This window comes from Protomyctophum bolini (assembly GCF_963924005.1).
Source record: "Protomyctophum bolini genome assembly, chromosome: 9".
Lineage (NCBI taxonomy): Eukaryota > Metazoa > Chordata > Actinopteri > Myctophiformes > Myctophidae > Protomyctophum > Protomyctophum bolini.
The window spans coordinates 25276238-25303180 of record NC_137870.1 but is presented as its reverse complement, the minus strand read 5'-3'; the positions used below and the strand labels follow the sequence as shown (position 1 = coordinate 25303180).

The 26943-nt window shown below is 42.6% G+C and overlaps 1 protein-coding gene across 2 annotated transcripts in view; it reads left to right on the top strand.

Annotated features, from left to right (window-relative positions):
- The window catches only part of fndc3a (fibronectin type III domain containing 3A), a 74797-nt gene that overhangs the window by 2611 nt on the left and 45243 nt on the right, over positions 1-26943 (top strand). Inside the window, exons 2-3 of one of the 2 annotated variants that reach the window (XM_080772536.1) lie at positions 4546-4689; positions 17880-17955. In XM_080772536.1, the coding sequence (XP_080628662.1) occupies positions 4579-4689; positions 17880-17955 (187 nt within the window). In that variant the 5' untranslated portion in view covers positions 4546-4578. Of the gene's footprint in view, positions 1-4545; positions 4690-13555; positions 13647-17879; positions 17956-26943 lie in introns of those variants that run through there. The other variant, XM_080772537.1, reaches the window with a different exon arrangement.

Sequence of the window (26943 nt, the reverse complement as noted above, 5' to 3'; positions counted from 1 at the left end):
TTTGTAGTCTGGACTGTGTGAACTTGTACCCCCCTTTCCCTTCCTGGCTGTTATGTTGCATAACCTTCCACATCACAACAACATGTTATAAAAGTGTTTAAGAAGGAATGCAATGGGTCAGGTTGAGCTCTGAGCAGTGTTACATTTGGACAGAAAAGTTTGATTTAGTTTTAGTCATATTCTTTTGAATAAATTTCCATTTAGTCATCTGATGTTCTAGTTTTAGTTGTGGGGTCGCTGAAAAAAATCTGCATAGTCTTTACTTTGAAATGTTTTGTCATTTTGTTAGATATGTAACTTTTAAAACTTAAGTGATGAAACTTTGGACCCTCCCCATTCCTTCATAATTTCACAGTGCAACTATTACCAATTTAAAAAATCCACCTTACTGTGGATGGACATGCACACTTGAAATAATTTGCAGTTTTAAAATATTTAACCTCAAGAGCCTCAAGGTAGCAACAGCAAAGAACACAAGTCTATTTATTTTACAATGCTCTTGTAAGCCAGATTGGGGAGCCCAGGGAGCCAAATTGCTCATATGCTGAGTTGCTTATGCCAGGATTTGATCCCACAACCTTGTGGTTCAGAGAATAGGAAGTGCTCTTCCTATTGAGCTATTCCGACACAGGAAGCAATGTAGATTAACATTCCATGAACGTGCAATTTTTACAGTACAGATATTCTTTTTACATCACCAAGTTCACACGGGTCTGCACTCCGATCTAAACTGTGTAATGTGATGTATACATTTTTAGTTAAGACTGTTAACTACTTAATACTTTGGATATTCGAAACAAGCAATATGACATGCTGTGAGCTTGTAGATCTGCCGTTTGTGTCCAGGTAGCAGTCGGTAGAGCACACTCCATATGGGTCTGGTCCCATGTGGATATTTTAAATATTGCTTTGAACACATGCATTCCATACATTCCATAGGGCTGGACAACACATGGATGACATCCTCAACCTTTGATGCAAGCGGTCCCTATTGCGTGAAAGACAGACTATTAATATAATAAATACAATATTTAAGGTTTTTTTAATTTTAAACTTAATTATTGTTTTGGGGCATTTTTCTGCCTTTATTAGATGGTATACAGTAAGGTTGGGCGATATAGCATATAGCAAAACTTTCCTATCGCCCATCGTCTGGCCCAAACTTTCCGATAGACGATATATTTGTGCAATGTGAATACAGTTTACAGCAGGTAAACTGTAAAAATCGAGAAAAAGACAGATCCACAAGCTCTCAACGCGTCGCATTAGCAGACGCGCCTGTCTCTGCAGCGCTGTTTGCAACGCGTTGAAAGCTTGTAGATCTGTCTGTTATTGACAACGTGAACGAACCCCGACACCAGCGCTGCAAAAACAAACGCGTTGAGAACCGCAGACGCGACCGTCTCTGCAGCCCGCTTGCAACGCGTTGAGACTTGAGAGCTTGTAGATCTGTCTGTTTTTGCAGCGCTTGTGTTTGTTCACTGCTGCTGAGACTCTGGGAGCATACCATTATAACAAGAGGAGGGGGTTTCCGCCGTTACGACTTTGCTGGCCCAAATTGATTCGCATTTTGCTCACACTTACATTATTTCGCTGTAGGTTAATATTATTTTGCAAAAGAAAAAAACGCTGCGAAAAATCGGCTAATAAAAATAATCACCTATTGGACTCGTAAAATCACGATTGACGATAGATTCGTATTGTCACCCAACGCTAGTACTGTAATTTCCGGACTATAAAGCACATATAAGCCGCACCAGCTAAATTTAGGGGAAAACCCAAATGTGTACATATACAAGCCGCACTGGACTATAAACCGCAGGTGTTTTAACCCATATGCTGCCACCTGTAGGACGCATAGCCAACCGCAGACTGCTGAGCCCATAGGCGGGCCGAGCCTATTTACACGGAGCACACACTAGCACTGTTTCCTGTTCGGAGCGTCCATCTTAATGCTAAATAAATAGCATCAATGCTAGTGAGTTAAAATTAAGCCATCCTTGCTCTAGAAAGCGCCAATGTTTGCATCTAAACCACCGGATAATCAGCAAAGACCTCCGAACATCGCACATTTTATCCAAACCATGGAGAGCTCCGTAGATTAGGAGTTATTCAGCTTTTTAGTCAGCCTGTATAATGGTCGGACGGGATCGTGGTTGCGCAATCCATAGATTAGCCGCACCGTTGTATAGGCTGCAGGGTTCCAAGCATGGGGAAAAAGTAGTGGCTTATAGTCCGGAAATTACGGTATACAGTCTGACAGGAAATGGGGAGAGAGAGATGGGGAGTGACGACTCAGAAAAGATCATCAGGATCTTGCAACACGCTGTTAGGCTAGGTGCCCGGACCACTACGCCAGCCTTCCAGGCCGTATAGGACAATTACGTTATAATGTATTAACTATTAGTATTAAGGCTTATTAGCCAGGGATTCGTTTATAGTCAGGAAAAGACAACACATTAGGAGTGCAGTATTTATCTCACAATGTGTCGTGATGTGACACATTGTGAGCTTGCAGATCAGCTATTTTTGGGGTATACTGTTGTACACAAAGTATACAATATGGCTTAATTATTTGACCAGACTACCGGTAATCAATGTAGTCTAATATGAAAATCCATATCCGAAGAACTCTCTTCTCTGACTCTATTATCCCATTCATCGATAAAGAAATCAATAGAATAATTACTAAGAAGATAATTGATTGTTACAGCCCTAGACAACATTACCGCTATCATCGTTTTTTCACATCTGGTCTGGTTTCATCATGAATTCATGATATAGCTCTACTGAAAATTATGCTATATTACCTACCGTAGTTTCCCTTTTCTCTTTGCTAAAGGTGAAACTAAGGTGTTTCCAGGCAAATGTGCTAGAGTTGCTCACTCTTACCTGACGACATAGTCTCTGGTACATTTATTTTCATTTCCTTTCCTCCAACTACTTCCTCCAACATGTCCAAGTCACTGGACATGTTTTCAGGGGAGCTAGAAAATGCAAAGTTGAATAAATAATGTAATTTTAAGTTGTTAAACCTTGTTTTAAATTGCTTGGTTGAGGCTACAAAAGAGTGCTTTAATGGAGGTTGTGTTGTCTAGACTAGAGGCGAGTCAGGCTACTAGACTGCAAGCATAAATACTAGTAGTGTTTTGTCTCACACAAACCCTGGCAAAAAGGATTGCAAAACTCCCCAATGATTTTCCAAACCTAAATGTCACTTGTTGGAGACGACAATCACATTTACTTAAAGGGGCATTCCACTCATTTTCAACATTTTACTATGTCATTAATATACCTTAGAGCTGTTAATAAAAAAGTCCCCCCATTCTGTGTTTCCTAGAACTGGAGGTCTGAAAAAAAAATCATTAACATGGTGAATCACATCTTGATGATGTCATTATGACATAGTAAAATGTTGAAAATGAGTGGTATTCCCCTTTAAGCTTTACAATCATTCCATTAATACCATCAGCTCAGTTGTTTTTATTACCTTGCGCATTATTAAGCTGACCTTTTATTGAAGTAGGATTTTGGATGCTATTTCTCAAAATGCCTAAGAAAGATTTTACATGTGAAAAACCCAGTGAGCCTAATTTATATTAATAACAGCCCCCACCCCCTCCCCCCCAAAAAAGAAGAGAGAAATCAAAAAGCCTTCTAGTGCTTAATTAAACTTGGGCACATATGGATTTGCTTAATTAAGCTTGGGCACATATAGATTTCCAATAGAGCCATTTTTCATGGAAGCCCAGTGTGCTACTTGCCGACCGCTGTCTTTTAGGAATTGGTCTGGTCCCATGTGGAGCCAAATCATGTGTTTGCTCTTGCTCTGCAGTACATTATCTATTTATATGTTAACTTGCATCATACAAAATGGATACTCCCAGAATGGAAACCTACAATAGGCTCAATAACTGAAAGCTAATTTAGACCTATTTAGGTGTTTAGCCTACAAGCTCACACAACGCATGATGTGTTTTGAGCTTGCCTTGTAGATCTGCTATTTTCGGTGCATGACACTATGCGGCTGCGCAACAATATATGTATGAATAAAAATATGAAGACCGGTATAGGTCGAAACAAAGTTTTTCCTCCTTTTTTAACTATTTTGTGTGCCAGAACTCGGGCTTCAGAGACGCTTTATCTGACAGTGACTTCTAGCTTCTCCTGGTATTCCTCTCTGGTAAGCCACTAAGCCAGAAGTTGTCCTTGTCCTTCATGATGTCAGCAAGCACTGCTCTGCCCAGAAATATCAATGTGTTTACGCCTGGGAGGGTCCTCGATGCGGATCTTGAATTTCGACAGCGTATCCACATCTTCTGATGTGGATAAGACAGACCTGTGGCCTAGCTGATTTTTATTTTAAGCAAGCCTAATGACGTGCCGGTAGCCTGTGGTACCCCTCTTAATCATGAGAGTTGTACCATAGGACTTTAACGTTGACTGTTCCGTTAACAAATGAATGACATGTGCCGGAACCCCTCTTAATCATGACATGCGCTAAGCCTTTACTGTTCTGTTAATAATCTCTACATGTCCTTGTAGGAGTACCTCTTCAGTGGTGTGAATGAGGGAAACATGGCAGACCACACACCACCTCTGGAGTCCGGCCAGCTTCTCAGCCCTGAACTCCCTCTCCTGGCCTCACCACCGCCACCAGCCATGGTCAACGGAGAGGGTCCCCAACAGGTAGGCTTAACCACTTCCACCTGGGGTTCATGGGGGGTTAGATTTGATTATACCGAAAAAAGCCAAACTTCAGGCTCACAACGCAAGCTTGTAGGTCAGTTATATTCATATAGAATTGGAGCTTAAGTAGCTAAAACTCCTGCTCTTTACTCATCACACACTTTGTTTGCAATGATGATACATTAATTGAATAAATTGTCTTGTTCGGTTGAAAGATTTGGTCTTATTCGTATTGGGCTCAACCTTAAGTGAAACAAATATTCTTTCTCCAAAACTATCTTTGAACTTTGATTTAGGGCAGACAAATACCAGTATGTTGAATTTAAATTGCACTTAAAGGATGAAACCACATAATATTTTCAAAGCACATTTTGTCAGTGTTTCCTGTAAATTAGACGAGGAGAACCCTGTTACTGACACAAACACTCTATGATTACTTTAGAAATGTAGAGCTATTTTACTTTTTTTTCTTCTTTTTTTAATAAACATCACAGCACCTTAAAGGGACATTTCACAGCTGGAAGAAACTCCAGTCACTCAATGTTAATAGTGGTTGTAGTAGATAACAGTAGCACAATTAGAATTTTGCACTCTATTGCCAGAAAAATTATGTAGTACGTATGTTTGACTAGGGTTTGGCTGGATTGCTTGATTACTACAATGACCATAATGCTTTGGTGCACTCACCCCACTTTGTGGAGAGGGAAGTCCAGGAAGTACGTGAGACCAGTGTCTGTGACATCACAGACACTTTGAAATATTACAATATCTAAAACACATTACCTACATAAAAACCACAGAAAACTGTTTCGTGTCTCCCAAACATCATTAAAACAAGATCTGGTTGCAAAAGGTGAAGTGGCCCTTTAAATGGAATAGTTTGATTAACTGTTGCACAATTAATCAAAAATAATCAGAAATAGTTATTCTGTTTATAATCATAATTGCCAATTAATAACCTATTTTGTCTAGTGTCAGCTTTCTCTCATCTCTTCACCATCAATTAAACGAGCATCAATAACTTGTCTCTCCAATCAGGCTCACAGAGGAACAATAAAATCAGTGAGGCAATTACATGTGACAGTATGTGACCAAAGACATGACACTGGGAACCACAATGAGCAACAACTGCATTATTGCTATTTTAAATCTAGCTTTTTACCCCTTTTTCTCCCCCAATTCACACACATTTCTGATTTGTCACTGCTGTTGTATCTTACTGACTCACCTACCAGTCCCGCCAACACTCAGCCTGTAGGAATACGTACAGTGATGTTTGTCACCCTCCCTGCCCGGCTTTCCTGCCCCAAAACACGTGCTAATTGTGTTTGTGTACTGTAGACGCTCGGACCACCTTGGATTTGAACCCACAAACTCTGCAGGGGTTGGGCAAGCACTTTTCCACTGTGCCACCCAAGCGCCTACTGTATATATTCTAAAATATTTAATTCATCACCAAAAGTCACTGATCAGTATTCACCAATAACCGTGATTAATAATCAGGATTACAATATTCCACAATAATAATCTGGAAGATTGTCATTGCATTTGCATTCTGAACATTGTCCAACCTGTTTGTATGACTTTAGATTGCCCCAGAGTGTGGGTGTGATGTGTTGGGCCAATGTAAATGAGCCACCTCTGGGGAATTACACATGAAACCTGATGCCTTTTGGTGGCCTGTCTGTTTCAGGTGTGAACTAGAAATGCTCACTGCCTTCGGAGAGTTCCAGAGTGTAACTCTGTACCGAAAGTACCCTCATGTGATTCTCTGTCTGCTTGACCGCCTCTGCAAAGTAGATTTGAGGTGACAGGTGCTTGTTGACTATCAGCCCTCTCTCTGTCTGTCGTTTTTGTCCTGATACTAGCTGTCAACCGTCTGAGTTAAAGATAGAAGGTGATGCCTCCCGTTCATCTCCCTTCGGTGTCTGGCTGAGATTGAGTGGCCATGACAAGCCTGGGTGATTTCCCTGTCATTTTGACGCTCATCACTTTGATTTGCTTAAGTGTCCGTGACTGCCTAGGGGCGGCCTGGCACCCACAGTGGGGGAGTGTCTTTTTCCACCATTTGCCTCTCCCCTGACTCGCGTTTGCACAGATAAGGCTCTCACTAATATTAGCATTGCCACAACAAACATCATTCTCCAACTGCCTTGTCACCCTGCCTCCGAAAGGCCTTTGTTCATGTAGATATCAAATTGTGCCTGTTGTGTTGCTTTGTGATGGCTGGTGTTCCTGCATGGAATTTAGATACCCCTTATCTCTGTATGGTCACGTGGCCCCCGCCTACATAAATGGTTTACATTTCTACAGGGCCTTCAAAGTTTTTAACAATAGGTGTTTCACATTCAGCCACCGAAGGCAGTGACAATATGCATCGGAGCAGTTAGGGGTTCAGTGTCTTGCTTAAGGACCCTTTGACATAACGTTGTCAGGAGGAGCCAGGGATCAAACTGGGAACCACTCTACATCCTGAGCCACTGCAGTCCCCAGGCCCATAGCTATCAAAGTTTATTGGGAACTTTAGAAAATGCAGAAAAGTGAAGCTCTCTCTTTCCCTGCCGTGTACAATTGCTGCACTTGCATCTTGGGGTCATGTATATTTATTATTTACATCATGACTTGACAAGACTTCTGATGAGGAGGAACAATTCATGCTTATTGCATTTTTCAAAACAATGTTTTTATCAACGCAGTTTGTTTGTTTACGACTACTGGTGGAGAGTTTTTATTGGCAACACCAGATAAAATATTGATGATTTAGGCTGCGAGCTTTTCACTGCTGATTGCATGGTGTATGCATAGTGCATATGGGTTTTGTTTTGCGGAAGACCTCAGAGCTACAAGAAGAACCAGGCGGAGACCTGACCTTAGCACCCACCTGGCCCTTGTCTGAGGTCTTGGGAGGGTCTTCTGTTTGTCTGAGGAGGCGTGTGGATATAGTGACAGCTGGGGAGTGAGGAGTAGGGACCACCGGAGGGCTCTGGCCCCTGACAGAGTGATGCAGCACTGTAGTGACAGTGAAGAGAATTCACAGCGATAGCTGACCCCTCCACCTTTAAGCTTTTTTAGCATGGGGACAGTGCAAGGACACCTCATTCTTTTGAAGTATAGATCGTAGAGCTTTATTATCGGTATCAGCCGAGAGCATGGGAGTCTATCCCTGTTACAATGCGCTAGACCCCTGGGAGATGGATAGTTGAGGTGGAGCGCCACACAGCTCTCTAGGACTTACCGCACAACTTTCTGCACACAAGCCCTGCTAGTACTCATACACTAAATTGGCGGGGCCCGGGATCGAACCATGATGACCTTTTGTTCCAAAGACGAGAGCTCTACCGACTAGGACACTAATTAATCTCTTTGTACCTGGTGCCTATTGCAGCCTCTGGCTGGTATTAACTAGAGACTGGACCAACTACTGTGAGTCATGGTAGGGTAGGGTTGCACGAATACAACTAAAATAATGATCACACTTATTTATATATAATATATAATATTGTAATCCCCATTAGTTATGATTGATGTGATTATCACTCATCAGTTTCATATCTTTGGCCCAATGATATGTAATGGCCTCTGTGATTGTATTGTTCCTCTGTCAGTCTGATGGATGAGGTGATGGGCTGTACAGTGTTGTGGTTATAAATCTTTCTTTAATGGTGAAGAGACGAAGGTAAGGCGCAACAGCTAGCCATATGAGATATTTGAGTAAAGTTTCATGATTATTGCATAACATAATGGAGATTTTTGTTTTCTTTTGATCAGTTGAGCAACCCTACGTAATGGAGAGAAAGCTTTGCCAAGGGGGTCATTACTTGAGATAATTGCTTTTTTTATGACTTTGGCCATGGCATGATTCACTGTTTCCATCCATTTAATCCTCCCCCAGACCAACATTTCTCCTGCTCTGGCCTTTTAGTTTGTGAGCGAGTTGGAAACTGATGAATCTGTCTGTTTGTCAATACTTGTGTCTAACTAATGCATTAGTCACCAAGCTGTTTTCCCCTGGCTGGTATGGGCCCCCCCAGTCCCCGCTGCCCTTTTACTCTTGAACTAATGTATACGACAGGAATGTCATTGTTTCGTCTTGTGTGCATTTGCATTAGTTGTCCAACGTTGTGAACCAACTTGTCGCTCTCTCGCTTCATGTAAAGCTCTCGTCTTGACACTCGTTATTAGCCAAGTAAGAGTCTTAGATCCCCAACGTGGGAGTTTCTGCCAAGAGTAATGAAAATTACATTGTGACAAATTGTTAACAGGTACAAGTTGTTCTCTACCCGATTATAAAAAACACCTTTCAGGGAATCTAGTACAGATTTTCACTGTGCTGCCTCAATCCAGCTTTGAGACGCATTCAACTAATCAGTGAAACACTCCTGACACTCCCTAGACCAGGGGTTCCCGTGTCGTAAATTTATTTTGGGTAGCGAGTAGCCTCCCCCAGGAGTACGTAGGGCCGCCCCTTCGTCCTACGTCCTCGTCCTCCTTCCACCTAACAATCCCTGCTTACAGGTGCAGCCCCGGCTTTCCTATAGCTCCTCTGCTAGGAAAAAGGCTTGAGCCAGACCATTGCCTGACAGCTGACAGTATACTGAATCCATAGGATGCACAGCCTGTGGGAGGAGGTAAATAAAGTGGGGTGTGTACGACATGCGTTGCATCGTGCTTGCGGTTAGGGTTAGGTTAGGCCGTTAGGGTTTGGTGTAGGATGACGGTCTAATGACTGTCGGACTGTCAGTATGTCGGAACTAAAGCCGGTACCCAATAACGTAATGTGGATGTGGCGTGCAACACGTGTGTCTTATTTGAGGTTTGTTGGGCGAATGGTTCTCGCTGGCCATTCAAAAATTGCAGATATACAAGCTCATAGAGGGAGGTAAAATAAGAGTTGCAGGTTGATTTGCGCCCTACCGCCACGGAGTTGGCCGCAGCCTGCTGCTGTGTTTTATTACCCCAGAGAACAGGGCTGCTGCTGCTGTGCACATTCACGGCTGTTAGGCTCTGACGTCCCTCTCTCGCCGGTGACTCAAGGGCTCAGGTTTCTCACTATTTGTTCCTCTTTAATTGTTTACCGTGCGCTGATGTGGCACGGCAGCTGGGCGGACGGGAAACGACAGGAAGCCAGTGACGTGTGTGGACGAGTGCTACCTACGTAGGAGCCCAGGCAGGAACTAATGCAGTCTCTCTGTCTCTGTATCTCTCTCTCTCTCTGATGACATAAGCTGACTTAATGCAAAAGTAATTTAGAGCAATTTAATGAAGATAATTTGAAAATAAATACAGCCTGTTGAGTGAAAGTGGAGAGAAACTGGGGGCTGTGAATACCTATAGTACAATGTGGACACATAGTAACACCAAGGTGTGAACTGCAGGCTTGTTAGTGGCTGGAAATGTTTTTAACTGCATGCCTTATGACTGCTGACTGTATCTAAGGTTTCAGATTGTTTCATTTTCATTTAGCGATCTCTCTCTGTCTCTAGTCTTGCCTTTGATTCTATTCAATCATTGGTTTGTATGTATTGCAGAGTGACCACCAGCCAATCGGAATCAAGGATTGGGACTAACCGTTTCTGGGATTTTAAGCAAATATTATTTGTTTTTTATTATTGTTTTATTCGATTAGTCCACCACAACCACTGTAGCGGTCCAGTTCATTAATCTGCACCGCTTCCTGTTTTGTATGTTTGCAAGTAACCACAGAGTTCTTGTCATAAACTGGAAGACGTGAAACTACAGTAGCAGTGCTTTCTTAATCCAAATCCTCTCCCCATTGTTGACCGTGACAATGGGGGATGAATCCAAAACAACCCAAGTCAACAGCAGAATGGCTATTTGAAACCATTTAGCTGACACAGAAAAAAAGGGGGGTTGCTTTATCTGGTGTAACGTTACATAGACGCTAGCCTGCACTTACGAGTAAGACGCGTGAACGCGGGAAGCGAACGCAGATCGTAAATTGCAATAACAACTCAGCTCCATATATGGGCACAAAAGGGGCCAGGTCCACAACAAACAAATCACTGGCCCCTTTTGTGCCCATATATGGAGCTGAGTGGACCTGGCCCCTTTTGTGCCCATATATGGAGCTGAGTGATTGCTGATGCAACACACTCCATATTTGGATAGCGGGACAGACAGACAGACAGACAGACAGACAGACACACAGACATGATCTGCTAGGTCTCATAGTAAGTGCTCACTGCATTCGCAATAAGGGAAGACATTTCTCTATGAAAACGTTACCTTCATTTCAAGGCGACGTGCATGCATTTATGTATGCATGCTGTGAGACACACACACACACACACACACAGACACACACACACACACACACACACACACACAGACACACACACACACACACACACACTCGGTTAATCAAACATAATTGATTATAAAAGTTAATTGCAATGCATCAGGTGAGCTTGCTTGTAGATTGGCTATTTTCTCTGTTAGACACACTAGCCCTTACCCGTTGTGAGATATTGCCCCCCCCCTTGTGGCCGTGGGGGGTACTGTTCCCTGGGTGCTTTTTCGCATTTTTTAAATCACTAATAAATACATTATTAATTTATAATTTGTTAAATTGGAAGGGCTTTGTTAAGACCTCCATATTATTATGGTCAATGCCTGTGTGAAAAGTGGGATATATATATACATATATAGTTTTTTAATACAATTTTAAATCTGTTGCAAAGGCTATATTGTTATGGGCCCATAGTAACCACATTTTAGAGGATAGCATTTATTTTGTTAGCTAATGTTATCTGTTATTAGCCTGTCTGATTGAGGCAACATTTAGATGGATAGCAGAAACCATCGTTTTTCACACAACTGATGCCCCCCCTCCGTTGACTATTGATTAATCGAGTAATCGTTAATATTACATTTTTAATAAACTATTTTCATGCTTTGAACAATGGACAGATATTAACAGAATATTACACAACATTACTTACTCCCTCAGCTCGCCTTTTGATGTCTGTTTTACAGTAAACATCTTGCCAAGTTGCGAGTGGGCTTGTTTGCAGAGGGAAGAACTCCCGACAGACGCATACTGTATGTGATTCTTGATGCCTCTGCTTGGCCAAGCTCCTAGTAGTATCGTGGCATTCTCACATTCTTATACAGCAATAAAACTCCTATCTGCGTTTTATGTGTGGTGGGGAGCTCAGAGTGCGTCCACTAAGGAAAGTAGGCTTTCTATTGACACAACCCGTCTTTTTATTGGTGAGTAGGTCAAACGTTTGTGAGATTTCCACAAAAGAGGAGAGGCTGGTCTGATTTCGATTTGAGATTTAATACTGATAGTCACATAGCCTTACTGCAGGGCAGAATCGAAGCAGTAGAAGGCTATGGACCAGAGCTATAGCCTACTATACCTTAGTCAGGTCTAGGTTAAGAGTTTTTTTTTAGTTACTGTATTCAACCCTCTCTTCATTCAACACTTTGTCTGATATATTGAAGCAAAAAAGCTGATCGTCCCCCAAAAACGTGATCGGAGCACCCCTAGTCTCAAGTGAACTTGAGCCACGAGAGACACCACTGATGGCGTGTCAAACATTGTGAAGTTTGCTTGTGCTGACTCAGTCCCGTTTGAGTTGCAACCCGATATGGATAGAATAGTAAGTCCTCGTCCCCCAGAGTCCTGCAAGTAGGGAAAGTCGCAAGGGAGCCATCATCATTAGTGGTATAGTGATACCGGCAGAATTTCCATGCTCGCGAATGTGACACATGACTAGAGGCGAAGCAGTTCGGCTTGCGTCACAGAAGGGGACGTTTGGTAGTCCAATCAGAGGCAGGCGGGGGCGGGTCGTTACACAAACATCTCGGTATCTTGAATCTTGAAACTCCACCTTCCGCCAACTTGTTTTTACTCACACCTGTGAAAAGTATTAGTACAAATTGTATGTATGGCATTGTGTTCTCTGAATGGAAGTGTGTGTGAGCTGGGGGGGGTGGGTCAGAGGAGGAGGACAAGAGGAGACTGTTAGTATAGTTATATATTTCAGCCTCCGTAGCTGCGTGGGTCGCTCAGCCGCGTCTCGTCATTGTCGTTGTCGTAGTGGGCGGGAGAGAGAGAGAGAAAAAAAGGCAGAACAAAGGACTCCCCAGGAGGCTACAGTAGCCTATTTTTTTTCTTCTTGTGCTGGCTCTCTTTCTCTGTGCCGTTATCAGCCACCAGTGGAATACTTCTGAAATCAACCACGTTAATGTACACAGCAGTCACTCCCAAGAGCACACGCAGTCGCCGCTGACAGAGGCAAAGGAGGAAACTGAATAAACTGAAGCAGACCCCCAACCCCCCCACCCCCACCCACTCCTACAACCTTTTCCTGAGGCTTCGTCCTCTTCTAAGCTGCGGTCCCTCCTGTGACGGCGCGGTGTGGTGCGGACATCGCCAGGGCTTATTTGTTGAAGGGGTTGCCGGGGAGACTGGCTGTGTGGGAAGGCTGCGTTTTGAAGCCCGGAGGGAGGGAGGGAGGGTGAGAGTGAGAGTGAGCGAGCGAGCGAGAGAGTGAGAGAGAGATAGAGCCGTCTGCCGCTGCAGAGAGCAACCATCGCCGTGGAGCAGACGAGGGGCTGAGCCAGGCTCCGTAAACATGGGCTCCACGCCACAACACGTTCCGTGAATGCTGCCACCGCTGCCAGCCACGCAGCCTGTCCGCGTCCTCCTGCTCTCCTGCACCATCACCACTACCACCACGCGGCCCGTCAGCCTTCCTGGACACTTTGTGCCAGAGTCGGTGGAAAGCAGGACGAGCAGCAGTAGTGAGAGGTTGAACCCGGTAGGGTCATGTGGTTTCCCATGAGGGCTGCGTGAAGAAGTGAAAGAGGGCGTGGGGGGGACGGGGACAGGGGTCTGACGGACCCAGGAGCACCCCTGGTCCTTGTTTCGCTGTGACTGCATGAACAGCCGCATCTGAATGAGAAAAAAAGCTATGCGGGCAACAGTAAGTAAGCAGAGAGATTATTTTGCGACAATACGTTTTACTGTCATTTCCTTTTTGTTTCATTATCTACTGTATGCCGAGGAGCGGCACAAGGTTTATGTCTCTGATTAGTTTCTTAGTGCAGGTTAAACTGGAGAAGAAAGCAGAGGCATTTTCTTCACGTGAGACGTAGGGATGATGGAAAGAGATTCAATCAGACCTCCCTGCCCTGCCCTCCCCTGCCCTGCCCAAATAGCTAATTTACACACACACACACACACACACACACACACACACACACACACACACACACACACACCCCGCACTGGTGATGTGTAATAACCTTTAGAAAAAGCGTTGGAATGTTCTTGATTATGCTATAATCGAAAAGGCCTTGGATTTTGGACAAAGAGCTAGAGATGCTTGCATTGGTAGCAATTTGAATGCTACAGTACAGGAATCTCTAGAGAGGTGTGCCTTGAATTGGTCTTGGATTGTGTTCCGGGTTTGTGACGTGAACGCCATTCATGAATATGAACAGCTGTGTTTGGGATAATAGTTGTGTGCCTAAAAGCTGCTTTTGTGAAATTGAAATTGAAAAAGAAAAAAAGTATCATACTTTGATAGTAGTATTGACACCTTTAACACCTTTTGACACCTTTTATAAATGTCTAAATTGTAATTATAAAGGTTTTGTTTGAGGCTGGAAACTCCATCATCTCATTACCTTGTCACATGCAATGGTGTTAGATTCCATTCCGGTGATAGGGAGAACTCCAGGTCGTGATTTCTGTCGGTACAGTTTATTGCCATTGACCACATGAATGGAGTTGAATGAACCTTACTGCTTCAATTATTTAAAGGGCCATTCCAGCACTCTGTTTTGTGGTCATTTGAGCATTGAATTGAATATGAAAATAATATTGAACAATTGGCTGTTTTATGAATAAAGCCCTCTGCATTTTCCATTTCATAGATAAAGAAAAACCTGTATCACTCGCTCACTCACTCACTCACTCACTCACTCCATTCCTCAACTACACTTCCACTTCCCTCCACATCTGCGCAAACAAATTATTATAATGGAATAAAATAACCATCTTACTTGTTTTTCTTTTGTATGAACATGCACTTAATGAATATTGGTTGGTTGCATCATGTAATATAGTCATCCAACATTGCCACAGTGTTTCTCGACTGGAATCACTTATCACACTTTACTTTTAGTTTGGATTGAGACCCACTTTAAAATAACAGACTTGTTATAACAGAGTTGTTTGGCTTGCTGACCAATCACAGCTCATTGCGCTCCTTAACCACACTGGTAGCTCTCTTTACACAATTCCCCATCCTTTGATCAAGAGGCTACGCAATCAACATGTCACTGTAAAGTAGTCCGATGCCTTCATGTGTCGAAAGCACAGCTGTCTTGAATAAATTGAAATGTTTCATGGTATGAATGGTTAAATTCCTCTCTCAGACAGTCTAGCGCCCTTCAACGCCACACAATATTCATGAGCACAATTTATTATGGCTTAATTGATACCACTATGAGCTTCCATATTATATATTGTAAATATCGTTATTCACTTAGTTCACACTTCAGAATATCCAAATATCCAATTACTCCTTCACTAAACCCCACCCCAAAAAGAGATTGTCCAATGCCAATCCAAATTGTTTAGCGACCGTTGCCATGCAAGACAAGCTTTCGTCACCTCATAGCTGTCGGTGTTATTTTGCATGGCTGTGTTGTTGAACACATACAGTAGGCAACTTAACGTCAGGAAAGTTACACGACTGACCTGCCCAGGTGATGGCAATTATACTAATGACCGTAGTCTTACCGTGCAACATGAAAACTCCTGTCGTGTGGTCGTTAAAAGTTGATGTTGGTTACTGTTTTTCCCTCTGTCATTTCCTCGTATGTCTAGTTTCAATAAATGTAGAGAACACACCAATATGGAATAAGCAAATGTTTATTGGAAAGATTTTGGCAGCAGTTTAGCAAGGAGAGATTTGGCAGCAGTTTAGCAAAATGGCAAACGGCAATTATTTTGGCGATTAGACTCCAATTGCATTTTTTTAATAAGATTAGCTTTTAATAGGGAGAACCCCCCCATTGGAGCATTGAAGCCTAGACGCTGGTGGTGGCAGCTGAGCAGATGAACCTCCTTCCTTCTCAACACTAGATGGCAAGGTGGAGTTGGGGATGGAGGTGGGTTGCTTGTTGCAGACTGAAAAGAGATATTTAAAGGCGGAGTCAAATCACCTGATTGGCTGCTGCAAAGTGCTAGGATTTGAGAACAGATAATGATGAGCCATGATAGTGCTGAAAGGCCGAATGAAAGCGTTGGTTAAGATCTTCCTTATTGAACCTATGCTAAAAGCTACATTTAAATGTCATGCACATGTGTCCAGTGCATAATTTAGAAGACATTTTGATGCTCTTGCTACTGGAATGATCAATTATTTATATGGAGAAATCCCGTTATTTAACATGCGTCTCAATGGGTGAGAAGGACAGCTTGCCTTGTCTCCTGGCTGATAACGTGCCTATTGGACAAGGACTGGTTGGGTACTGGGTAGGGACTTTGCGAAGGGCTAATTAGGAGTAGGCCAAGACATTTTGTGAAGTCAATTCATTGAACGCAACACAAAGCATTGAGGCTGTAGCCAATTCTCTTCACTGTGGGTGCTTTGCTGCCACATGAAAGTATTTTTGCCATGAAAACAATATAATATACAAAGACGGTTCTGTGGTTGTATAATATTAACCCCGATAGCATTTATTGAAAAATTAGGATCTAATTCACGCCAGCATTTTTTCCAGTTGAGCTCTTATTTTGAAAAGCCACAGTTCCAGTGTACCGGAAGTAGCTTATCCTAGGACGCTCAACGGAGCCGAGACAGGCCTTGTTTACAATGTGAATCCTCCCCACTTCAGTTTTGTTGTTACAGTCGCGCAAATGTATCCTAATATGAATAGAAAACCTCTAAGCATATATAGCTTGCTGCTTAGCAGAAATTGGAAAAAAAGGAAAGTTAAAAAATATTTTAAAGAATATTAAAAAAAGAAAATCGTGAACGGAAATGCCAGCTTCCTTACTCAGATTGGTGTACTGTAGTTCCAGACTCTATACAGCATACAGCAGATTGGTGTACTGTAGTTCCAGACACTATACAGCAGATTGGTGTACTGTAGTTCCAGACACTATACAGCAGATTGGTGTACTGTAGTTCCAGACTCTATACAGCAGGTTGGTGTACTGTAGTTCCAGACTATACAGCAGATTGGTGTACTGTAGTTCCAGACTCTATACAGCAGATTGGTGTACTGTAGTTCCAGACTATACAGCAGATTGGTGTACTGTAGTTCCAGACTATACAGCAGATTGGTGTACTGTAGTTCCAGACACTATACAGCAGATTGGTGTACTGTAGTTCCAGACTCTATACAGCAGATTGGTGTACTGTAGTTCCAGACTCTATACAGCAGATTGGTGTACTGTAGTTCCAGACTATACAGCAGATTGGTGTACTGTAGTTCCAGACTATACAGCAGATTGGTGTACTGTAGTTCCAGACACTATACAGCAGATTGGTGTACTGTAGTTCCAGACACTATACAGCAGATTGGTGTACTGTAGTTCCAGACTCTATACAGCAGATTGGTGTACTGTAGTTCCAGACTATACAGCAGATTGGTGTACTGTAGTTCCAGACTATACAGCAGATTGGTGTACTGTAGTTCCAGACACTATACAGCAGATTGGTGTACTGTAGTTCCAGACTATACAGCAGATTGGTGTACTGTAGTTCCAGACTATACAGCAGATTGGTGTACTGTAGTTCCAGACTATACAGCAGATTGGTGTACTGTAGTTCCAGACACTATACAGCAGATTGGTGTACTGTAGTTCCAGACTATACAGCAGATTGGTGTACTGTAGTTCCAGACTATACAGCAGATTGGTGTACTGTAGTTCCAGACACTATACAGCAGATTGGTGTACTGTAGTTCCAGACTATACAGCAGATTGGTGTACTGTAGTTCCAGACTATACAGCAGATTGGTGTACTGTAGTTCTAGACTCTATACAGCATACAGAGACTGTGGAATAGTTGTCTGGCTACGCAAAACTACACGGAAGACAACATGTGCCTAAATTGTTACAAATTTAACCATAACCAATGAATGGATTATTTTTTATATATTATTGTTGTTGAACTGTCCCCTCTGCGTCTCTACAGGTAATCCTGGTGCAGGTAAACCCAGGTGAGGCCTTCACTATTCGACGAGAGGATGGTCAGTTTCAGTGTATCACAGGTAAGAACGTTGTCTTACTAATCTTATGTTTTTAATGTGTTGCCTCCATACAGGTGTTTGTTACGTTACATCCCCTGGTCCATTTTGGTGGTTGAACGGCATTAAAGAATAAATACAACTAGAGTGAGTCAGTCATCTATGCACAGTATGCAGTGGTGAAAAGTAACTAAGTACATTTACTCAAATCCTGTACTTAAGTACAATTTTACATTAGTGGAGTATTTCCTTTTTTCTTTACTCTATTTCCACCACTGCATCTATGACATATCTATGATGTGGGCAAGCGGGTTTCAGCCTGATCAGAGCTCTTTCGACTTCCACATTTCAAAAGTATTAAATATGTGTGGAAAAAGAAGAAACATTAGTGGACGTACTTCTGTAGCCTATTGGTTATTGGTAGGAATGGAACGACATGAAAATTACAAGTCAAGATTATTATTATTATACCACCACGCCTACTCGGTATCGGAACCAGGCCCGATACTTTGAGACGAGTACTACAACATTCAATTGACACTAGGCTGAACGATCAATGCAACGGGAGCAAGTCTGACCCAACACGGCAGCAAAATTAGCAAAGCGCCCAAAACAGCTGATCTACAAGCATGAATGACACGGAGATCCATCGGCATCTATGTTTATATTCAGCGGGCGACACTATCAGATGAATACATTAACATTTTGATAGTTATAGTTGTCCTTTCTTGTAGCAGGAGCACATTAAAAGTATTTATTTCATTTATATCCGACCACCAGGACAAAAAAAAGTAAGTGTAGATTTGTGTCTGTGTATATTCAGCGGGCAGCATTATTAGATTAATACATTAGCATTAATTAACCTACGTTGTGACTCTCCACTTGTCTCGACGCAGCCTCGGGTCATTCAAAGTTATTTCCATCAGACGAGTTCCAACAAAGTAATCCATCCATGAGTTATAAGCACAACGTCCTTAAAATCCTTAAGATATAAAAGCCAAAGTTTATTTTGCCGTAAAAAAAACTAGCATGTGTTGTTTTTCTTTGCGACAATACCCCCACCCCTCCCCCCACACATGTGCAGGGACTGTGACAGGTGTTTTTTTTTGTTGCCTCGAGTATAATGAAAGAAAGGCAACTATACATTTTTCTTTCAAAACGATGATAATACTAGAGTGTGTTTGAATAGAAGTGTGCACAACGCAGACGCATTGGTAGGCACCAACAATGTTTATTGCTAGTGTGCCATGCATGCACTGACACTTTATGTATTATTGCTAGTGTGCCATGCATGCACAGACACTTTATTTTCGGTCATGCGTGACGTGATAAAAACGTTTTTGTTTTCACATCGGTAGGTCAGGAAGTGAGTTAGATTTATGGAGGGAACTAAATTTGAAAATTAAAAGATTGTCAAATGTTTTCATGTTCTGACAGCCCCTAATGCAGTGCCACGGAATGTGGCACTGCCCACTGCATACACTTTTCAGAATATGGCACAGGGTTTCGTTCACTGCATGCATACACTGTTCAGAATATGGCATTGGTTTTCAAAGCATGCTTCTGCAGGAGTCTATGGACTCTAGGCATCTATAAGAGGCTTTTCCTGTTTGTGTGTTTGTCCAGAGCTAATCTGAAACAAACCGCTGGCGCTGGACCAGTCAACAAGCACCTAATGTCTGCAGTATATACTTCCACAATGTTTCTTTCACATACCAAATGTTTTATGTTTTTGAGGGCGCTAGCCCCTCCTATACCCAGCTTTGTGTGTCTGTGTGTACCACGGAATGTGATGATTTGATTGGCTGAGCACGGAATGTGATGATGTATGATGAAAGAGTACCCCTCACTACACACAAGTGTGATTATTCTGAAATATTTAATTTAAATGTTATGACTGAAGTCAATGAGGTCTGAATCGAGCTGAAACTTTGCCCACATATGAAAACAGCAAAGCATCACACACTGGCCACGTGAAGTCTGGGATCCACATCAGAGCCACAACGTTTAAGCTGATACCATATGGATTCCTAGATCCACACCATTCCATTTGTTTTTTCATCACATCCAGGCAATAACCAAAACAAACTGCCATCCATCCCATTTCAGTCACCGACTCTGCTTCCCCCCCTATTGTTCGGTGCGTTTAATTTGACAGATGATATGGCAAGCTGGCCGCACGCTGATACACTATCATGATGTAAAATCAACGTTTGCTGTAATTGCAGTGTGCCATAAAGGATGGGTGTTTGAGTGAGATGTGTTACATGCGGTTATTTTGTCCTGATGGCAATCCACACAGCCCGCTCTACCCGCCCCTGGATGTCTGTGAGCACGCTGGTATTGTGACCGTGAAGTCTTGACGCCTGACAACAATGTTGGCACAGTCAATGGGGAAGGCAGCCGGTGGGGAGTGGCGGGACAAGTGGAACTGCAGGGCCTGTAATTGTAATCGTAAATAAAGGATTATGATGAACTGTAGTCGTCGCGCCCCCACTGGTATTGATTCGACAATGATGTGTTTTGTGCGGATGATTTGTGGCAGTCCTTTTTGTCTAACCCATTAATATAAGACTGAAGCCCTGCACCCTTTGTCGAGGTGCGTGTAAATAGGTATGCTCTACAAAATAAAAACATCTAAATCGATGGTTCTCACACTTTCAAGATAAAAAATTAATTAATACAAATAATCCAAAATACTTCTGCTATTGCGTTAGTTCAATGCTGCACATTGTGTAGAAGCTCAAGGAGGAGCTGTGTCTGGAATCTTAAGTGTACAATTATTTGCAGGGTTTATATTATCAGTCGCTCCAGTCGCATTCCTCCTCGTATTAATGTTTCACCAGCCTTTTTTTCTCTATCAATCTGATTTAATAACACGTGTTGATGAACACGAGGCTTGGCATTGCTTGACAGCCTCGACATTCCTCCGAGCTCAGCTCACGTTGATTTAGATTTAATTTAACCACTTTAAGCCCTATGTATACATAACTCAGTTGATTGCAAATGTTTGCTGGGGTGCTGGGGTACAAGGAGTTGTTCACCCAAAACATTACTTGTTTTCATTAGTTCTTTTTAATAAGGGGAAATCTGCGAAATGTGTGGAAATCTGCAAAAGAAAATGCTTACCACTAGCTGTGGTATGTGTTCATAAAGGGGTCTGTCTACCATCACCTATCAATTTGTTCCACATTTTGTGACGGCTGCTGAAAGTTGAGGTACCACTTAACAACCTACAAGGCAAATCTTCACATGCAAGCATAATGATATTTTTAGAATTTTGCCTTTTATATAGGTTGATAATGGCACCCCTTTCAGCTGTCACAAAGTTTCCCAAGGGAGTTGGCTTGGAACAAATTGATAGGTGATAGTAGACACCTTTTATGAAGACATTTGTTGAGAAAGCTAGTGGTAAACATTTATTTTGCAGATTTGCCACACATTTAGCAAATAACCTTTTCCCTGTAAAGTTTTATCCCACACATTTGTAACCCTTTTTTCACCCAGTGTGAATTGTCTAATGTAATCCTTGGCCCCTTTCCCCTCTATCAGGCGCCCCGGCTGGCCAGGGGGAGGCAGTATAGAGACCAGGATAGGATGTTTTTTGTGAGGGTACCTACAACACCCCATGAAGCCTTGAATTCATGGAGGATAGTTTTGTCTGATGAACGGGTCATCAGTTAGTAGGACTCCGTGCCTGCGTTGGTGTTTTTTGTGTCTTATAGCTTATATTATTATTATTATTATTATTATTCAATGACACACAGAGAAATGGATGAGTGCCACAGTGACACCATGGTAGACGATGTGTTTTGTGACTGCTAGGGAAGAGGAAGACTGTGAGCAATGTGGGACTTTACAGAAGGCAGGTACGAAGGTTCAATGCAAAACGTGAAGTGACAATGAATGCAGCATTGCAGCCATAAATAGCCAATAACACAGCCATAAATAGAGACTATTTGACGCTTCCAGGGTGAATACTTGATGAACGTTAGGATTCGTAACAATGACGCTTTCAGAGCCTTTATATGACGCAGTATACAATTTAGCTGGTTCATGCTGTGCTTGTGCTTTCAAGTGGTGGTGATTCGACTCCAAAAGTCGGGACGAACCCTACTTGACTTTCTTTTTGTCCAAAAATTCCCCAAATGAGCTCACGTGTTGTTCCATCGCGACATGTTGGGAGCTTGTAGATCGGCTATTTCCAATTAGCCAGTGCATATAGGATAGGTACTGTGTTGTTGTCTTCATTCAGGCATGTTTTTATAGAGCTGCTTCCTCGCAAATTTCTCTCGCTCAATCTGGCAACAAGGCTACTGGGCTGCAAACACACACCTCACCCCAGGCTCAAGAGTTCCCCCCAGTCCTCCCTCCCCTGCGCTCCCACGTCAGCCCCCCGAGATGAGCTGGAGCAAAGCTCCCCTAATAGGGATGACGGACATAAAACATGGCCCCTCCATCGGTGAGCTGAGACAGCAGGGTCCTGAGAGAGGAAGCCTAGTACACCCTGTGTGACTGCCGCTAACTGGCCTGTCACAGGGTGCTCTCGTCTCTCTGTGACGTGTGCGGAGCGATGACTCACCGCTCGCTGTGTGTGTGTGTGTGTGTGTGTGTGTGCAAGGGGAGGGGGAAGTGTTAACGTGCGTGGTACGAGTTGAATTTATGGGAATTTCTGTGTGTGTGTGTGTGTGTGTGTGTGTGTGTGTGTGTGTGTGGAGTAGGTGTTTTGTGCACGCATAATTGAACCTTTAACCCTGGAATGGTGAAGCTAGAATGAACTGGATCACACCGGCTTCTACACCCCCCCCCCCCCCCCCCCCACCCCTTACTGTTCCATCCTCCGCCTATTTGTGTATTCATTCATGTATTTTTAGCAGCTGGATGTGTGTAATTGGTACGTGACAAGGTTGCTTAATGTGAATAGGCAATCTTTTTTAACCCATTAAAACCTGATCATAATCCATTAAGAGGCAGATTCTACAAATGTCTTCTAAATCCTTTCCGTTTTCCGAAACACTTATGTTGCTCTATCAGTGGTGCTCAAACATTTCATTTCAATAAGCCCCAGGATTAATGTATTTGGCAGCCAACCCCCAGCTCAAAATATATTGTTCCAGGGACTCCCAGAAGTAAAGATTTGAGTTAAATATGTTTGATTTAAAATAATAAATTAATTCAAAGATTTGCACAAATTGTCAATTTTTGAGGGGCGCTAGCTAATGTCTCGTCTGGCTTTCGAAAATTACGTCATATGGCAGCTAAGTCAATGGATTAAAAAAAAATCCATAGACTTGGATGGTGGTCCCTCATCCCCAGAAAAACCCAGCACCCTACGTAACGTTACGTCATGTGGCAGCCAAGTTTATGTTTTCTGTAATGTTTTCTTAACACTAAAGCCCTAACCACCCCAAAGGGTCACCATGCAACTCCTTGGGTCCAAACGGTTGCAAGGAGTTAACGCTAAAACCGTCTTGACCCTTTGGTGTGGTGTGGGCCATTGAATTCCATGCGTTGAATCACTATAGGGTCAATGTTGGTCAATGTCTAACAAGACATATCACACCGCAGGGACAACGCTAAAACCGTCTTGAGTTGACTCTTTAGTGTGGTTAGAGCTTTGGACAGCTAAACACAAGAAGCCGAGTTTTGTTTTGTTGAGACATATGTTTTCCGCGGTGTGGATCACATGACCCCCCTGCCTGTGGGAGCCAGTGGAAACCCCCCACACAATGGAATCCTATGGGACGAAGCGGCACAATATGATCTCCTCTGTTTTTCTAACTTTATTAAAAGAAAATCAATTTTCTAACTTCATTTTTTTCAGTCAAAGGGGGTTAAAGATTAATTAATTAAGCAGTTAAAGTGCTTGAAGGAGCACTTTTAATCAAACATTAAAGTGCAGCCAAGTCTATGGACTTTCTATGTTTGTTTTAAAGAAGTGAGGAGCCCCTCACTTCACACAAGTGTTATTTATTATTATAATCTTTTCCTTTTTCAAAATAAGCACATTTACAGCTTGTGGCGCGCATGAGATTTTATATCTGCTATTTTTTTATAGCATAATATAATGGTTAAAGTGGTTAAAATAAAAAATGACACAGTTGCCTTCCCTGGTCCTAATGGGTTAAATAGAAACTTAAAAAGAAAAGCAACCCTTTGCCTCTAATGCTTGGGTGAGCAGGAGGCTAATTAGAGAGGGACAGTGCAGCATCCCTCCCCCTCAGGTATTCTCCTCGTCCACAAAGAGGAGGCCTTATAAACGCCCACACGACCTCACAGATACCCGGACCGTACTGAAGGACCAATATGGTCCAGTAAAGCGAAGTGAGAGAGCGTCAGAATAAAGTCACTTTGAAAAGCATCATTACGGGGTCACGGTGGCGCTGTCACCTCACAGCTCTCAGAATTAGCAGAAGAGCTTTAAGCAGAGACTTTGGGTTATTATCATTTGTCTTTCAGCAGCGGGGCAATGGCTCACTTGGGTGGGCACTGGGCAGCTGCCCGCATTGCCCAGTGCTGGCTGTACTTCTGGCTGCCACTGAGGGCTACTCGACACCGGGACCATTTAGGCTGATTAGTATCTGACTTAGTCCACCGGTGAATCACATCACCGTGGATGATTCAGCCTGCGCATAATGGCTGAAAGCATCCTGAGCTTCTATTGAGCCTGATAGAGATGTGCTTTCTGCCACAATAGCCAAGACTTGTTGAATTAGCTAAAACAAACATGATATGCTCTGTCACCATGCTGCACCTGTGATGTTCCTTTTTACTGACACCAAGTTTAAAATAAGAGTTGAATGCACAGAATATCAATACGAAGCTACTGAAAAACATTATTTGTAGATGTCCAACCACGAAACGGCAACCAATGGGTGCGAAGAAGGGCACAACAACGGGCGGCACTTGACAAAGGGTGAATTGGGCTAAAGAGAGCACTGTGGCTTCTCCCTCCCTCACTCTCTCTCTTTTTGTCTGTGTCTATCTTCATCTTTGTCTCTCTGTCTGCCCCTCTCTCTTTCTCTCTCTGTCTCTTTTGGGCTCTTTCTTTCTCAGTCTGTCTCTCTTTTTGTCTGCATGTCTTTCTCTCTCTCATTTGTCATCTCCACGGTGTGTGCAACGGCCTTTAGACTAGTATCTTGGCTGCACTGGTTCAGGGGACCACTACGGGTCCAAATGGAGACTTAACGGTTCTGTGAGTGTACAAAATGGAACTCAAATGGACCTGTAATTTCATTTGCAGATTATTTGTCACTCAAATAATTGTGATTAACGATTTAATTTAATTTCTGTCATTGAACATTGGAGTATTATGAGTTTGTCTTTGGCATTGCGGCGCATTGTGAGCATGTAGAGCGGCTATTTCCAAAATATTTTATTGTACATTTTGAACTTGTGAAATGATACATTTAGCATAATGAGAACTTTCTACTTTCATTGCGTTAAGTACATGTTGATACCAATACCTTTTGTTACTATATATAAGTCTGGAATTAAAACTTTACTTGAGTAAAAGAAGTACAGAGTATATATACATTGCAGTATTGATACTTTTAGTTTTACTTAAACATGGGAGTACGTTTTTTGAATTAATAATAGTCTACTGCCTACTTACAGTAGCACCCTGATGGACTAGTGGCTGCAGCCAGTCCTCTCCATCCATCCATCCATCCATCCATACATCCATCCATCTGTCCTCTCATCAGTGTGTCTGCCCAGTGCTCCACTCACTCACTCTGGGATACAGGCCCACTTCATGCTGCTTTCTCTAATTGCATGGACTTGGTTTTCCGTGCTTCCCTGTGTCTGTCGATAAAAGTGAATTATTAAAAAAAAAGAAATCCTTCCAAATTCTCTGTTTAGATCTATATATATATTATTGCGAACGCAGTGATTGCGAATGCAGTGAGCACTTACTATGAGACCTAGCAGATCATGTCTGTCTGTGTGTGTGTCTGTCTGTGTATGTGTCTGTCCCGCTATACGTCCAAATATGGAGTGTGTTGCATCAGCAATCACTCAGCTCCATATATGGGCACAAAAGGGGCCAGGTCCACATATACAGTAACAGCGGGACAGACAGTCATGATCTGCAGGGTCTCAGCTGCGTTCGCTTCCCGCGTTTGCGCGTCTTACTGGTATATATATATATATATATATATATATATATATATATCCAGACTCGGATTATCCAAATGTCATATGAACCACTAAGCCCTGTTTTAAAAATAACGGAAAAGTGTGACTTGACTTTTCTGCATTACTTGTGTGGCAGAGAGAAGTAATTGGAATGGCATTCTTTACAGTGTTTGATAATCGGGCAGTTTAACCCATTAAAACTGGTAAAGTATGTCATTTTAGATTTTTGCATTGGCTACCAGTACACACAAGTTGCAATGTAGCACACTCACAGCTTGTATCTTCTATTTTTGAAAAATCTTTTTGATTGTTAAAATAAATTAATAATAATAAATAATTGAATAACTTTGAATTACGAAAACGTTTGATAACTACTGGTTTAGAAGGCATTTGTAAAATGCGCCTCAGGTCTTTTACTGTAGTTGGTGGACCTGTGAATGTCATATAGATACATGTGGTGTCCGTAATGACGCCACAGTCAGAAGGAGCCAGACCATCCCTGCTGGTCCATCCATTAGGTAGACTTGAGTCTGCTGTGCGCTGCCAGGATGGCGCTGTGTTGAACACCTGCCACACTGGGCAGACGGAGATCAACCGCCCATAATGCCCAGGAATTACACCCAGTGCTGCCTGTTTAACATGAAGGTGATTCTAGTTCTACAAAAGAATGCCTTCTAAATCTGCAGTTTTCAAACTTTTTCGTAATTATTCAACTCTTTCAAGATTTTTCAAAAATGTTAAAAAATAGCAGATATACAAGCTTGCAGCTCGTCACTTCGTGCCATGCGGTGAGCTTGTAGAGCCTGATATTCTTGAATAGCTGACATGCTACGTTAACTACTTTTGCTGGGCACCCCTGGAACCCCTCCCCAA